This window comes from Oncorhynchus keta, chromosome 27, assembly GCF_023373465.1.
Source record: "Oncorhynchus keta strain PuntledgeMale-10-30-2019 chromosome 27, Oket_V2, whole genome shotgun sequence".
NCBI lineage: Eukaryota > Metazoa > Chordata > Actinopteri > Salmoniformes > Salmonidae > Oncorhynchus > Oncorhynchus keta.
Window position 1 is genome coordinate 33,092,231 of NC_068447.1, and position 16,562 is coordinate 33,108,792.

The 16,562-nt window shown below is 42.9% G+C and overlaps 1 protein-coding gene across 3 annotated transcripts in view; it reads left to right on the plus strand.

Annotated features, from left to right (window-relative positions):
• The window catches only part of LOC118359817 (beta-catenin-like protein 1), a 44,331-nt gene that overhangs the window by 15,589 nt on the left and 12,180 nt on the right, over positions 1-16,562 (plus strand). For 2 of the 3 annotated variants that reach the window (XM_035738607.2, XM_035738609.2), the window contains exons 6-13: positions 1,185-1,278; positions 1,879-1,970; positions 2,167-2,239; positions 2,701-2,759; positions 4,137-4,285; positions 7,570-7,751; positions 15,176-15,273; positions 15,539-15,619. In XM_035738607.2, coding sequence (XP_035594500.1) covers positions 1,185-1,278; positions 1,879-1,970; positions 2,167-2,239; positions 2,701-2,759; positions 4,137-4,285; positions 7,570-7,751; positions 15,176-15,273; positions 15,539-15,619 — 828 coding nt within the window. Of the gene's footprint in view, positions 1-1,184; positions 1,279-1,878; positions 1,971-2,166; positions 2,240-2,700; positions 2,760-4,136; positions 4,286-7,569; positions 7,752-15,175; positions 15,274-15,538; positions 15,620-15,842; positions 15,969-16,562 lie in introns of all 3 variants that reach the window. The other variant, XM_035738606.2, reaches the window with a different exon arrangement.

Sequence of the window (16,562 nt, forward strand, 5' to 3'; positions counted from 1 at the left end):
AAGGTGGCAAAGAGCTTCCTAGGGTTAGAGGCAGATGCTTGGAATTTAGAGTGGTAGAAAGTGGCTTTAGCAGCAGAGACAGAGGAGGAAAATGTAGAGAGGAGGGAGTGAAAGGATGCCAGGTCCGCAGGGAGGCGAGTTTTCCTCCATTTCCGCTCGGCTGCCCGGAGCCCTGTTAAGGCGTCCGCATGCTTCCCATCCAAAACAACTTGTGCATATATTATGACAACACTTTGACGTTTGTGTTAGTTCTGGTCTTCGGCAAGTTTTTTTTCGGCTGTTCGTTGAGTTGTCTTAGATTAATTCTGACTATTTTTTTTAAATAATACATTTGACCCCCCTTTTCTCCCCAATTTCGTGGTATCCAATTGTTAGTAATTACTATCTTGTCTCATCGCTACAACTCCCGTACAGGCTTGGGAGAGACAAAGGTCGAAAGCCATGCGTCCTCCGAAACACAACCCAACCAAGCCGCACTGCTTCTTATCACAGCGCATCCATCCAGGAAGCCAGCCACTGAGACAAGGAGGAAACACCGTGCACCTGGCGACCTTGGTTAACGTGCACTGCGCCCGGCCCTCCACAGGAGTTGCTGGTGCGCGATGAGACAAGGATATCCCTACCGGCCAAACCCTCCCTAACCCGGACGACGCTAGGCCAATTGTGCGTCGCCCCACGGACCATCCTGGTCGCGACCGGCTGCGACAGAGCCTGGGCGCAAACCCAGAGTCTCTGGTTGCACAGCTAGCGCTGCGATGCAGTGCGCTAGGCCACAGCGCCATAATTCGGACTATTTTGAGGAAGTGTATACTGGCTACGTCGTCTCAAGATGGACAAACATAACTTTTGCATGGTCTTTTATGGTCTTTCTAGCTAAGGTCTTTTATGAGAGTATGCGAGCACACTCGTTCGTTTCCAAATGAAGCATGCGGAAGCCTTAGCCCTCCCTTTGCACTCACTTTGACAGCAGCAAAGTTATTGGCGGTTTTCTGGAAAAGGTTGAGTACCCCATCATAATGTCGGCTGACATTTAGAAAGACCAAGGAGGCAAAGGTCAAATCACTCTGGTCTTATGACTTATAAGTTAGCAACGGAAATTAGGCCTGAGCCTTTATTGTTGTCACTCAACCACACAGTATTTCATAATGCTGTGATAAACAGCCTGTCTTCTTCTTTAACTGTAGCTGGAGGGACAGGTTGTGGCCCTTCTGGTGCAGAACATGGAGAGGCTGGATGAGCAGGTGAAGGAGGAGGCAGATGGCGTCTACAACACATTAGGTAAGACCCACTGCAGAATGATTGGACAAAATATGTGGATTATTAAATGTTTGTAAATGCTGGCGTGGAGCAGTTTTAGCCCATAGTCTAAAAATCTGTTTGTCATATCATGTCCTAACGGTTTGTGAATCAGTGGGATGCCCTCCACTCAATTCACATAGAAGAAACACGTTCCGATTATTTAATCATTACATTTGGGCTCAGTGCTCCTAGTGTTTTGATGGCGTCTTATCAAGGCAGTTCTCCAGGCTTGAATAAGCCTTTTGTCTGCTTCGTGGTTGGGGCTCAGAGGCTCATGTCCTCCAGGATGGTGTCTGCTGTCTGCTCAGCTGGAATTAGTGATAAAGGCTTCCCTCTTCTCCAGCAGGCCTATATTGCTCCCTCTCCTTGTCCTTCTGTCGTCTCTCTGCCCCCCCTCCTCCCATCTTTACTTCTCTCTCTCTCTGGGGTTTTGCCGACCTTCTCCTGGCTGATTGAGGAATAAGGTGTCTGACGGCTTTATAATGCAAGTATTAGCAAAGGAATCTGAGACCTCTATACTTCTCAGCGAGGTGCTGTCATAATCTGAAAGTCTCATTCACCTCTCTTCTCTCCCATCAGCCATCATTGAGAACATGGCAGAGTTCAGGCCTGGCCTGTGCACAGAAGCAGCTCAGCAAGGACTCATGCAGTGGTTGCTAAAGAGAATAAGGGTGAGGATATGACTGAAAATGACACAATCCATGTTTTATTGATGCTTTAAGTAGAGGTTTTTGCAGGCTGGTTGGGTACGTCTCATTGAAAATGTCTGTTCTAGACCTGTACCTACAGTACAGCATATAGGCTTTCAATTGCTCATGCTGTCACTGATTTTGGCATTCACCCCCCTCCACCCTTTCTCTCTTTCAGGCAAAGATTCCATTCGATGCTAACAAGCTGTACTGCAGTGAAATCTTGGCTATCTTGCTTCAAAACAATGACAGTAAATTTACAGCCCTTTCTCCTCTACTTGCTGTACAATGTGATGAAAACTGCTCTATTCGAATGTGTTATTGTCGAATAAACATTGCCACAGAGGTGGTTGGTGTGATTACTCTGTCTGTGGACCAAAATTGTAGAGTAACATGACTGGTTAAAGTATACTTTTGTTAGTTTCTGAGTGGCTAGGTCCAGAAGGCCTTGTAGTGCTGCTGGATGACAGTCAGGCACTATGTCCAGAACAATAATGCACTGGGCCACATTGATATTCTGTCCTATCTAATTTTCTTCTCGGTCTCCCCCTCTGAGTGAGTTTAGCTGCCTGGGTTGGTTGTGCTGCCTCGATCGATTCACCGTCTCCCACCGTCCCGCTCTAACTATGTTTGTCAATGTTTATGTCCACAATATTTTAAGTTTCTCTCTCTCTCTCTCTCTCATGCTCTCTCTACACCTACCTACCTCCAGGCACCAGGGAGCTCTTGGGGGAGCTGGATGGGATTGACGTTTTACTGCAGCAGCTCTCTGTAAGACTCCTAGGGATTTTACCAACCTGTCTGTTCACACTTTCTACTGCTCCTCCTTCTCTCTCTGATTCATCATTGTCTCTCTCACACACACCTTACATCACACTGTTGAAGTTTCAGCAGCTCATAAGAATGGTGTGTTCTTTACAGTAGTGATCTAGCCATACCCACTTCATCCTGACATGAACACAACCTCAGTTAGATTAGCCTTATGTGCAGGATTCTTTTGGCTATGTATTATAATATTTGATATATTCAAGGTCTCCAGTATAATGCTGTCTAATGCAAATTAATACGATTTTGAAATGTAACTTGATGCTTGACAGATCTTCTGCTTTGCTTTGTAAGTCTCTCCACCTTGTTGGCGATGCCGGTTGCAAGGATTTCAGTGTGTCCTTAGTTCTGAGGGCAATGATATTGTACTTTTGAAAACTAGATGACTACTTTCAAATTCAGAAAGGATGTTTGTGATTTTTTTTTTTTTTTTTTTTTTTTTTTTCAACTTTCTGTTTGCTCAATGACATTCAAATCAGAGTTCCTCCCTTCTAAACTCCTCTGGTATTGTGCTCCATACAGTCAAAGAAAAGTTAAATTTAAGAAGACCACGAGTGGGGCTTTTGTTGCTCAATCAAATTTGTGCTAATTCAAAAAATGATTCTATAAGCCTAATGGACATATGCTCAAACTCACACACTTTTGATTGACTTAAACAGCTGCAAATGATCACGATATCAGTGTCACCAACAAAAGCGTAAACAATAGGCCTATAGCAAATGCAGCATATGTCATTAATTTCTCACATGCAAAAGGGACTTTTCGGTAGTGCTCAAAGCACTACTTTCATGAGAGCAGCATTTATTTTTCAACTCGAAACAATGAGCCCAATCCTCCATGACAACAAAATCATAAACAGAGTAGGCTAATAAGTCCTTATTATAAATCCTTATTTCCAAGTCCTGTTTTTGAAGATCAATGGATATTATATTAATTGGAATGACAGTCAGATTTCCAGACTTTGGTTTGTAATGTAAAGAGAGCATAATTGTATTATTACTATTATTGTCTGTTGTAGAAACCAATGGATTAATACATAACCAACCCATAAAGTAAAATGCAACATCCATTTATGGCCAGCTGTGTAAACCCTTAACATCTATTTATCCCACAATAGATGTTGTTCAATTGGTAATTTTAACTTTTGTCTTCTCCTAATGCCTCTTCAGGGGAAGTCATCTAAAATTAAGTAATCAGATTACATTACTCGGAAGTGTTATGTTACTGATAAGTGTTGGACAGGTAACTAATAACTAACGGATTACATTTAGAAAGTAACCTACCCAACCCTGGTGATGAACTGTGGGTGTCATTCTACTTCAGGTGTTCAAGCGCCACAACCCAGCCACGGCAGAGGAGCAGGAGATGATGGAGAACCTGTTTGATGCCCTGTGCTCCTGTCTGATGCTGGCTGCCAACCGGGACCGCTTCCTCAGGGGAGAGGGTCTGCAGCTTATGAACCTCATGCTTAGGTAAAGACCTCGATGTTGAACAACACCACACACACAGCTCCGTTTTGAATATTTCAGTAATTGAATGTCCTAAGCTGTTGGTTGAAACAAACCATCTAAGTACCTCCTCAAAGGAGGTACCTGGCTTGGATCTAGGCCTTTTTTAAACCCTCCTTTCAATTCACACTGGTCACTGGTGATCTGATATCTAAGTAGGGATTTACAGTGCATTCGGAAAGTATTCAGTTCTCTTCACTTTATCCACATTTTTGTTACGTTACAGCCTTATTTTAAAACGGATTTAAATTAAATGTTTTTCCTCATCAATCTACACACACTACCACATAATGACAAAGCGAAAACCAGGTTTTCAGAAATTATTGCTAATGTATTAAAAATAAATGACAATATCACATTTACACATGTATTCAGACCCTTTACTTTGTTGAAAGTAAAGCCTTGAGTCTTCTTGGGTATGACGCTACAAGCTTGGCACACCTTTATTTGGGGAGTTTCTCCCATCCTTCTCTGCAGAAGTTCACAAGCTCTGTCAGGTTGGATGGGGAGTGTCGCTGCTCAGATATTTTCAGGTCTCTCCAGAGATGTTCGACTGGGTTCAAGTCTGGGCTCTGGCTGGCCCACTCAATGACATTTAGAGACTTGCCCCGAAGCCACTCCTGCATTGTTTTGGCTGTGTGCTTAGGGTCGTTGTCCTGTTAGACTAGGGCGAAGGTTCACCTTCCAAGGTCCTGAGCGCTCTGGAGCAGATTTTCATCAAGGATCACTCTGTACTTTGCTCTGTTCATCTTTTACTCAATCTTGACTATTCTTCCTGCCACTGAAAACACCCCCACAGCATGATGTTGCCACCACCATGCTTCACTGTAGGGATGGTGCCAGGTTTCCTCCAGATGTGACACATGGCATTCAGGCCAAAGAGTTCAATCTTGATCTGTGCCTCGACACAATCCTTTCTTGGAGCTCCACAGACAATTCCTTCAACCTCATGGCTTGGTTTTTGCTCTGACATGCACAGTCATCTGTGGGACCTTATATAGACAGGTGTGTGCCTTTCCAAATCATGTTAAATCAATTGAATCAATCGAGTTGTAAAAACATCTCAAGGATGATTAATGGAAACAGGATGTACCTGAGCTCAATTTCCAGTCTCATAGCAAAGGGTCTGTATACTTATGTAAATAAGGTATTTGTTTATTTTGAATATCAAATCAAATCAAATGTATTTATATAGCCCTTCGTACATCAGCTGATATCTCAAAGTGCTGTACAGAAACCCAGCCTAAAACCCCAAACGGCAAGCAATGCAGGTGTAGAAGCACGGTGGCAAGGAAAAACTCCTTAGAAAGGCCAAAACCTAGGAGGAAACCTAGAGAGGAACCAGGCTATGTGGGGTGGCCAGTCTTCTTCTGGCTGTGCCGGGTGGAGATTATAACAGAACATGGCCAAGATGTTCAAATGTTCATAAATGACCAGCATGGTCGTATAATAATAAGGCAGAACAGTTGAAACTGGAGCAGCAGCACGGTCAGATGGACTGGGGACAGCAAGGAGTCATCATGTCAGGTAGTCCTGGGGCATGGTCCTAGGGCTCAGGTCCTCCGAGAGAGAGAAAGAGAGAATTAGAGAACGCACACTTAGATTCACACAGGACACCGAATAGGACAGGAGAAGTACTCCAGATATAACAAACTGACCCTAGCCCCCCGACACAAACTACTGCAGCATAAATACTGGAGGCTGAGACAGGAGGGGTCAGGAGACTGTGTCCCCATCCGAGGACACCCCCGGACAGGGCCAAACAGGAAGGATATAACCCCACCCACTTTGCCAAAGCACAGCCCCCACACCACTAGAGGGATATCTTCAACCACCAACTTACCATCCTGAGACAGGGCTGAGTATAGCCCACAAAGATCTCCGCCATGGCACAACCCAAGGGGGGGGGGGCGCCAACCCAGACAGGATGACCACATCAGTGAATCAACCCACTCAGGTGACGCACCCCCGAATACATTTGCAACAATTTCTAAACTTGTTTTCGCTTTGTCATAATTGGGTATTGTGTGTAGAAAAACATGTATTTAATCAATTTTAGAATAAGGCTGTAACGTAACAAACTGTGGAATAAGTGAAGGGGTCTGAATACTTTCCGAATGCACTGTATGTACATTGACAGGGTTGAGTGTCTTTTTTCACAAAACACGTCTCTGACTCTGCTCAGCTGCCAGTCCAGTCAATCAGTCGACACGGCGCTGGAGCACCACGACATTGACCTTAAAGAGCAATAAATAGACGTTACACGCATTTATGAAACCCTCCATGCCCAAGCTCTAATCGCCATGCCGACGCCTAGCAGACAGCTGGATTTATACACACATCGACATCTATACTGAACAAAAGTATAAGCGGAACATGGATTTACGGATTTCACGTGACTGGGAATACAGATGTGCATCTGTTGGTCACAGATACCTTAATAAACATGGGCCTCGTGATTTTTGCTCCTTCAAAACTTGAGACATCTGTGGCATTGTGTGACAAAACTGTACATTTTACAGTGGCGTTTTATGTCCCCAGCACAGGGTGCACCTGTGTAATGATCATGCTGTTTAATAATCTTCTTGATATGCCACACCTGTCAGGTGGATGGATTATCTTGGCAAAGGAGAAATGGTCACTAACAGGGAAGTAAAAAAAAAAAGCTTGTTGTGCATATGGAACATTTCTGTGATCATTTATTTCAGTTCATTAAACATGGGACCAACACTTTACATGTTGCATTCATATTTTTGTTCAGTATAATTATAGCAATGCAAAACTCACTTTTATATTATCCACAGGAGAAAGCTTTCCGAATGGGTTATCTAGGAAGGAACGTGTAACTCTTTTCACTTCCCTTGAGATTCACAGAATCATAAGTTCTGCACCTCTGCTTTAATACTTTTCTCTATTTTTGTAGAGGTTAGGCTTTATCAAGGGGTTTGCAATATGAGCTTAGGAACACGGTTGAAGGCATCTTTATAATTGCCTCTGCATTCTTAAAACCCTTTTAACTTTGTCCCAAAAAATTACTACCTCCATAAGCTGCAGAAACGTTGTGTTATGAGGAGTTATCTTTAAAGGACTGCCAATAGATTTAGATAACGGAGAGGGACTCAGTGTTGCTCGGTCACTAAGTCTGTGTGCCTGGCAAAAGTCCATCATGAACATGCTGTGAGCTAGCTGTTGTGCCAGAGATAGTTGAGCCCTTCTGAAATGTTTTTTTTTTTTTGTACACTTCCCAGGGAAAAGAAAATGTCTCGGACCAGTGCTCTGAAGGTCTTAGACCACGGCATGATTGGCCCAGAGGGTTCTGATGACTGCCACAAGTTTGTGGACATCCTGGGCCTGAGGACCATCTTCCCCCTGTTCATGAAGACTCCTAAAAAGATGAGGAAAGCTGGGACAGTAGACAAAGAACATGAAGGTTTACTAATTTCTCTATAAACTCCAAATTTCCATTGGAAACAAGATATTATTGTTTGTCTGAAGTTACATTACAGTAGATATTTCCTCAGCAAAATCTGCAAAAGCTTACAACTGTCCCACTGAGTACCCAAAACACAATTTGCCATGGCAGGAGATCGAATCAGGTTTGTTTCATGGCTTTTTAGTCTGTCGATTTGTTATCAATATAGCATTGACTCATTTGTTTGATTTTCTTCTCAGAAACCATACTTGCTTATCAAAATGCTTATCAGTGCTTATCAGCCTCCCTCCCCTCCCCCTTTTGATGAGGTGGTCAACCAACAGGAAAACATCTCTCTCTCTCATTATATTTCATACGTCCTGACAGCCCACCCAAGGTGAACAAATTGGCTTCCTTTGTCTGTCTCCTTCATCTGGGGGACAGAATGAATTAACCTGAGACCTGCAGAATAGCCTGAGATAACAGGGCCTGCTAAAGCTTATCCCCCTGGTGCTCCCACTGATGAACCTCCCACTAGTCACAGCCAAGCCAGCCAGCCATGAAGTATGGTTACACTGCTGTGTCCCGCTTTTAATGCTTAGAGTAATTGTATGCTGAGGCAGGAGGAAATCTAGGTTATAGAACAGTGGACTACCGCTAGTAACGTACCTTTGGACTATAATAATCCTTTTCATATGCCTAGACATGTTCCTAATGCATAGCATAATTTATTGACGAAGATGTGTCCTTATAACATTTGTGTTTTTATATATTATTTTGAGTGACAACCAATTATATAGTAGTGTAAGCACTATTTAGCACTTTTGCAACATTTTGAGTCGTGGCTCTTTCATAATATAGCAGTGACATTTTAGAATGCGTATTAAATTGCTATTGTTTTGAGGGCATATGATTTCCACATGACCATAGGATTTGTCATATAGCATGTGACAGTAATTAGACCTAGAGTGGATCCTCCTTTGCTGTAATTGAAAAACGGATGCGAAAATTGGTTCTGAAGAATAACACAATGCAGTCATAGATTAATGAATTATCAGCGGCTACACATGAGTGTAAGTAATTAAGAGGCAAAGCGCTCTCCAAACCCCTCTCTATCATATAAAGAGATTGATCCCCATGAAATCGCCTCTGAAAATATTCTGAGGCCCAATGGCTGCGAATTGTCAGACATTTTTATACAAAAGATAATAAATGGTCCTTCTGTAGCTCAGTTGGTAGAGCATGGCGCTTGTAACGCCAGGGTAGTGGGTTCGATCCCCGGGACCACCCATACGTAGAATGTATGCACACATGACTGTAAGTCGCTTTGGATAAAAGCGTCTGCTAAATGGCATATATTATATTATTATTATTATAAAGAGAAGATGTTAAGAAAATATTGCAGATAGCCTGCCTTTTTAGATCTGTATTCATTTCCATGTCCTAATGTTGTGCATAGATTGAATGAGATTCTAGATGTACAGACAGTGGCAGACTATATTTAGCAAGCTAATGATGCACACCGTGTGGTAGAACAGAAGTAAACAGTAAACTCAATCCTTTGAACTCAAGCTGGATGAATAGTTGCTGTATTACAGCCCTGTTCAGTCTCCTGTGTTGTCAATGAGGGATTATGATAATGGGGAACTCATGCATACCTGCATACAAATCTCTTTTGAATTGGTTTGAAACTTGGTCAATCCATTTCATTGTTGCTGATACCCAGCAGTGATAGGAGCCATAGTGTAGGCATCACATGGGTGTCGACAATCAAAATACCTTATGAAGTACAGCCCAGCCATGTCAGTGAATTCTTCCCCTGGACTATTCTAGTCAGGTATAGTGGGATCCTCAGACTGTATAGATGGGAGCCTGTACTTTGCAGAGGTGCCTGTGGTCTACTCTTAAGGGTTGATTGCTTTCCTCAGGGCACGGCTGGTTCTGGTTCAATCTCTCCCCAGCGGCGAGCTGTCAGGACCTGTCACCCTTAACCTCTACTGCTCCTCTGAGCTCAATTGCAGCGTGGCCCCCTTTGCTATTTGCATGTTAACTTAAAGCTGAGATCTGCATTAGGTGAAAAATCGCCACTTGCTGCCCCAGGCACATTTGTTATTGTTTTTATGAAACGACAGAGGAGCACCAGCATTAAGGTAACAAAAATGAAACTGTAGTACATACTCTACTGTTAAATCGCGAGTGCAATGATGTCCGACACCCTTGTTGTAATATCAAAAACAGACATGGCATTATCACCGCTACGGATTCTAACTTTAATGGCTGCTCCAGGTTGACGTGTAGCAGTTTTTCTTTTAAGATTATATTTTCAATGGGTGTTGATCATGGTAATACAGCAGTAACATGGACCATTTCTTTGTCAAATTGCGTCACCTTGTTCTGGTTCTCTTGGACTGGAACAGAAAGTCTCTGGTACTTGGAGCTCCTCACCCATGAATCTGATCACCATTCTAGACTGAGACTGTTCACAGCCGACGCTATGCTAGCTCTCCCAGAGATTGGTATTATTTCCTCATTCATGTTTTTCACTTGTCCACCACTGCTGCAGGGGCTGTCATATGGAAAGCATTGTGTTGTTCTCTCCTGCTGCTGATTTATGGAAGATGGGGCACTATGGATTGGCATGGTGGTAGTGGGGTGGTGGTGTAGTCTTTTTTTAAAGTTGATGATGAGCTGTGCGTTTCCTCTCATTCACCAAGGAGGAGAGGAGGCAGTTAGAGCTGGTCAAGCACACTGCTGCATTGAGCAACTCTCTGACACGGAACCAAAACCAGGTGCGCACGTGCGCCATCGTGCATATATTTATTTTGCCCCCCCCCCACAACAAACGCGATCATGACATGCATGTTAAAATATCAAAACAAACTCTGAACCAATTACATAGTTTGGGAACAGGTCCAAAAGCATTAAACATAGTTAGTTTATACTTGCCAGCTAATTTGTCCTATTTAGCTAGCTTGCTGTTGCTAGCTAATTTGTCCTGGGATATAAACATTGAGTTGTTATTTTACCTGAAGTGCACAAGGTCCTCTACTCCGACAAATAATCCACACATAACTGTCAACTGAGTCATTTCTAGAATTCATTTCTAAACTTCCACAGTATTACTTATATTTTAGCATGTGGCAACGCAGACGCTTGTTGACGCGTGCGAGCGAGCAGTGTGGGTGCAATAATTGAATAACAGATTGCTACATTTATTTTGCAACACTCGCACACGCGACGCGAGCGATGTGGGCGAGCGGTGTGGTGAGCCTATGAGAAACCAGCAGCAGAAGCAACCATGCTGCTCCTCTATCAATTGGGAGACCTGAGACCAACATTGCAGTCTATAGTATGCTATGTCTTGTTGTGATGTGCCTTTTGATAAGGCTAATAGATGTTGTATTCAAACGGGAGGATCTGCATCATTTTTCTAGGTCATGTCTAATGAACAGTTGGCCTTAATGTGGCATACCTGTATTGAGCGAATGGGGTTAAACCGTTGTTATTATGTGTAATTCTGGAATACAGCGTGCCTGTATTTGATATACCATTGTGTTTTAGTTTAGTTGCACGAGTCCATTAACTAGTGCTAGGCGATTAACTGACATTTGGGGTGCGTGCTCAGTCCTTTCCTGTACTCCCTGTTCACCCACGACTGCATGGCCAGGCACGACTCCAACACCATCATTTAAGTTTGCAGATGACACAACACTGATCAACGACGAGACAGCCTATAGGGAGGTGGTCAGAGACCTGGCCGGGTGGTGCCAGAATAACAACCTATCCCTCAACATAACCAAGACTAAGGAAATGATTGTGGACTACAGGAAAAGGAGGACCGAGCACGCCCCCATTCTCATCGACGGGGCTCTAATGGAGCAGGTTGAGAGCTTCAAGTCCCTTGGTGTCCACATCAACAACAAACTAGAATGGTCCAAACACACCAAGACAGTCGTGAAGAGGGCACGACAAAGCCTATTCCCCCTCAGGAAACTAAAAAGATTTGGCATGGGTCCTGAGATCCTCAAAAGGTTCTACAGTTGCAACATCTAGAGCATCCTGACTGGTTGCATCACTGCTTGGTACGGAAATTGCTCAGCCTCTGACCGCAAGGCACTGCAGAGGGTAGTGCGTACGGCCCAGAACATTACTGGGGCCAAGCTGCCTGCCATCCAGTACCTCAACACCAGGCGGTGTCAGAGGAAGGCCCTAAAAATTGTCAAAGACCCCAGCCACCCCAGTCATAGACTGTTCTCTCTACTACCGCATGGCAAGCGGTACCGGAGTGCCAAGTCTAGGACAAAAAGGCTTCTCAACAGTTTTTACCCCCAAGCCATAAGACTCCTGAACAGGTAATCAAATGGCTACCCGGACTATTTGGATTGTGCCCCCCTTTTTTTACGCTGCTGCTACTCTCTGTTCAACATAAATGCATAGTCAATTTATCCATATCTACATGTACATACTACCTCAATCAGCCTGACTAACCGGTGTCTGTATGTACTACGTTTATAGCCTCACTACTCTATATAGCCCTTTTACTGTTTTATTTCTTTACTTACCTATTGTTCACTTAATACCTTTTTTGCACTATTGGTTAGAGCCTGTTGTATTCAGCGCACGTGACAGAGGAACTTGATTTTTTTTTAAAAATTGGGGGGGGGGGTTACATCTCTTACACTGAGATGCAGTACCTTAGACAACTGCGCCACTCGGGAGGCCAATAATAAATACAAAAATCCCCATCAAAATCTGTCAGTTTAACATGGGCAGATGCGATGGATTGAGATCTCTGTCGTCCTTCCACATCTGCGGTGGAAAGTGGCCAAGCTACAGCGGTGTTTGTTGACCATGAGACATCCTGAAATCGTTTTTCTCATGAAAATGTCTGTTCCATCTAAACAGTTTGGAGTACAAACTAATATGACCACTCTGGAAAGATGAGACTCTCAGGAATACAATGGTGTTCTCCATTGACTCGTCTGATGTGCCAACTTCTGTAGCGTCCGAACCATCATGGGACTCATCTGAAGGTAACTGATAGCGGTAAAAAAAAAAAGAATTGTGGCCACCCCCCAATTTGTTCACTGAAATTATATTGGTCTGCCGGATGTTTTATAGAATCGTGATATGGAGAGAGTTGGATAAATCATTAACAATACTGTTAATCAACTATACTGCATTAAAAAAATTAAGCACGTTCACCCATTCCTTTTATTTTCGACACTAGTTATGTTATCTTACGGACCATATCATTTTTTTTTGCTTTGTGCAATTTACTGTAACAGGAACCCTTCAAAACCAAACAAACCAATAGGTAGGCCTAAAACCTGCAGTAGGTTATTTATCAGCAGAGATTCATAATATAAGTTACATACATTTAATGGAGCTGTTATTACTGCTAGGTGTTCAAGCTGAAGCCTTCTATCACTTGGGGTATAATGATCAGGCCGTGGAATGTCACACTGCAACCATGGCCCTGTGGCTAATGGCTTTTCTCATTGAGGGGCTCTGGAGTGTGCCGTAGTGAAGACACTCATTCACAGACCTCGTCCACCTATCCTGATAACAGAGGAGCAGATCTGGCCTAGGGTAAAGGCCAGGGCTGCATCTGAAATGGAAACCTATACCTGATATAGTGCACTACTTATGACCAGGGCCCATGGCTTTTGTTAAAAGTATTGAACTATATAAGGAATAGGGTGGCATTTAAGACAACCCAAGTGGTACTGTAACACACTCAAGACTTTGAGTTGAACTGCCACCGACTGCAGACTAGTACTTCTTCCACAGCCTTCTGCAGCTCAGCCCAGGGAGTCTTTGCAGTGGTCCCAGTCCTTCACCAGAGGCACTTCTTATACTAGCTCTAATGATGTCCTAATTTACCCACCCAGCCATCAAATTCCCACTGTGCCCATGTGACACTGGTCCTCTGGAGATGGGGAGAGCTGAGACAGCACTTCCTTTCTGTGGTGCTGTTTGATCTACATGCTGCCTCTGTTTGTTTACTTCCTGAATTTGATGTCCCTCTTATTGTACAGTATTTAGTGGGGAAATAGGCCTATCACTGTGATTGCCAAAATATGAGTTTATAATAAGAGGGTGGGTGATATTTTTCCATTGAAATGTATATCTTTGGTCTTGTATACTTGCCTTGCTTAGTTGTTTGGCTGTTCATTTTCATTTTAAAAAATCGGAATATTTCTGATCAGCATGGTGTAGCTCCTAAAGCTTGAGAAGTGACAGCAACTCCCATGCCATCAGTAGTCTAACGACACCCCCTCATTGGATGACAAGGGTATGTCTTAATCAGCATCGATCTTGTGCACCTGTTTGTGTAGAGTGCCCAGTAGCGATCAATAACATCCCACGGTTGTGTCAAGGTGCTGACAACAATTACCACTCTGCTTATGTTGACAAACTAATGTCCCCGGAAGTTGTATTCCCCTCATTATGTGTAGACAGTCCACTTGTTGACATTAGCTTAAGATGGTAAAACCTATCATAATAAACACACAGTTCATTATAAAACTAGTGAATAGAGTTGTGTGCTTGCTTTGTATGGCATTTATCTCTCTTGCAAAATGTGTTGATAAGTGACACATGGGAGAGCAGTATTGAGCACCTTCCTGAAGATGAGTCTTAAACCAAAATAGAATCAAGTCTTGTGCTTGTTGCTTAGCAACTTCCGTGATAAAATTGAACTTAGAAATTGACCTCTTATTAATTGTCAAATTACAGTTTCATATCAGCATGTAACTGTTATTTTTCCGTCTTTTGTTTTAGTATTTTGTGTGACCTATTCATAAGCATAATTTTTTGTCAGATTTAGGTCTAAATGTCACATGCAGGTGTAAGCTGGAACAAAAGTGGTGGGTCACAGGGGTAGAGTAAATGTTCTGTGAAGTGTGTTTTGGTTATTAGGTTAACAATAGCACTCGTAGGACCAATTGCCTTTTGTTACAAATTTTTTCAATTAACCAGAGATTTTGGAGCACAGGCTCATTAAATGGCCACACACCCTATACAGAAGGGCTTTTTATCACCACCAGAAAATTATATTCAATGACAAGCATAACGGTTGTGGAACATTACAGCAAGCCTTTTAATAAAAATTGATTTTTAAATTTCATTACTTTGTATTTTTTCCCTGCTAAGATTTTCCATGCTTCTCTCTGCATAGTAATAGCAAATTATCATCAGTCCTAATCATTATGCGTTTCCATTCCTGCCACTGCCAGACTGTAACCTGATCTTGGAATATAATCCGTTTTACAATAGTCTGTTGCTCCTATGAATTCTGAAAATGCATATTATTTTTACGTACAGTATAATATTAGCACTGTGGGTTCAATAACACTAGGCTACTTCTAACACCTGATGAAGCTGAGCTACCTTGGTGAAGCCACAGTGGAACTGATATTGTTATTTTCCCTTTGCAGAACACGTGTGTTCCATCATTGCTTCCTGCCTGCGGAACTTGAAAGCCCAGCAGAGGACGAGGCTCCTCAGCAAGTTCACAGAGAATGACTGTGAGAAGGTGAGATCTTCACAGATCCACCACTGTGCAGATAAAAAATAACCAATATTTCTGAAAGTTCATAAGGAATAATGTGCCCCATTGTTCGGGTTTTGCATGTTAAGTTCTCGAGACAACAGTCTACCTGAGTAGTTCTACAGACACGGTCGTAGACATACTACATGCCTGCCTCTGACTGTCTGAATTCTATTTTCTCCCTACCTGGGGATTTTGTATGCATAGTTTCTTGTATTGGTGTCTGATCTCTTCTCCCTCTGTCCTACAGGTTGATAGACTGATGGAGCTGCATTTTAAGTACCTGGAAGCTGTTCAGCTGGCTGACAAGAGGATTGAAGGAGAGAAACATGTAAGGGTCCTACCCCTACCCCCCTCCGCTAACAACAGCCTGCATTCTAACCTCGGCTGACAATAATTCTGAAACAAGGGCAGATAAGTGTCCAGATAAGAAGAGTCATTTTAGATAGACTTGTAATTGTCACAACTTCAGGGCTAGCTTGGAGAGAGGCTGGAATCCTTGATTTAAATCCAATGCCCAAATATAATGTTATTATCTACGTTTGACTCCCCAGCTTCTGCTGCATGGACCCACTCAGAATATGTTGCTGTGTGAGGGTTATGTCTGCTTGCTTTTTGTGGCTGGAATCCCCCTCCATTGTTACAGGCAGAGATGCCCAATGAGATCCGATCAGCCACAGGTAAGCAAGGCAGTGTTTGAGTCTGATACCCTGTGATCCCAGAGAATGTGTGAGGCCCAGACTGTGCTGTGCTCCCTCAGCCAGATGGAAAGAGCCAGATAAGAGAATTCTCTTCTCCAGCAGGAGAGAGAGAACAGGAGAAGGTAGAGTTTTAAGAGGGAGATGGCTTTAAGATTCATATCTGATGAGAAATTACTTTATTTGACCCCCATTGATTTGACATTGTAAATTAAAGGGTGACAGTTTGATACGGCTTGACATTCCCCATTACATTTGAGTGCAAGTATGACCAAGTGACACCCAAAGAACACATTTTCTGTCTTCACTATCTTGATACACATGGATAGCCCTAGTACATTGTTCGAAATGAGAATGTATTTAGTTTCATTACAGATTGAAGAAACGTAGGTAACTAATACATTATGTATGTTATTTCAGTCCTGGCTGGGATCTTCTCTCATGTCTATCTATATAGATGCCATTTCCTGCTGTGTCCTGTGCCTCTTCCACTTCCTTTGTACAACTGGCTGCCGTCAGCGGTTCTGTTTTTATTAGTCCAGTCTCGTTCAGGTGTTATTTTTTAGGGTAAGCAAA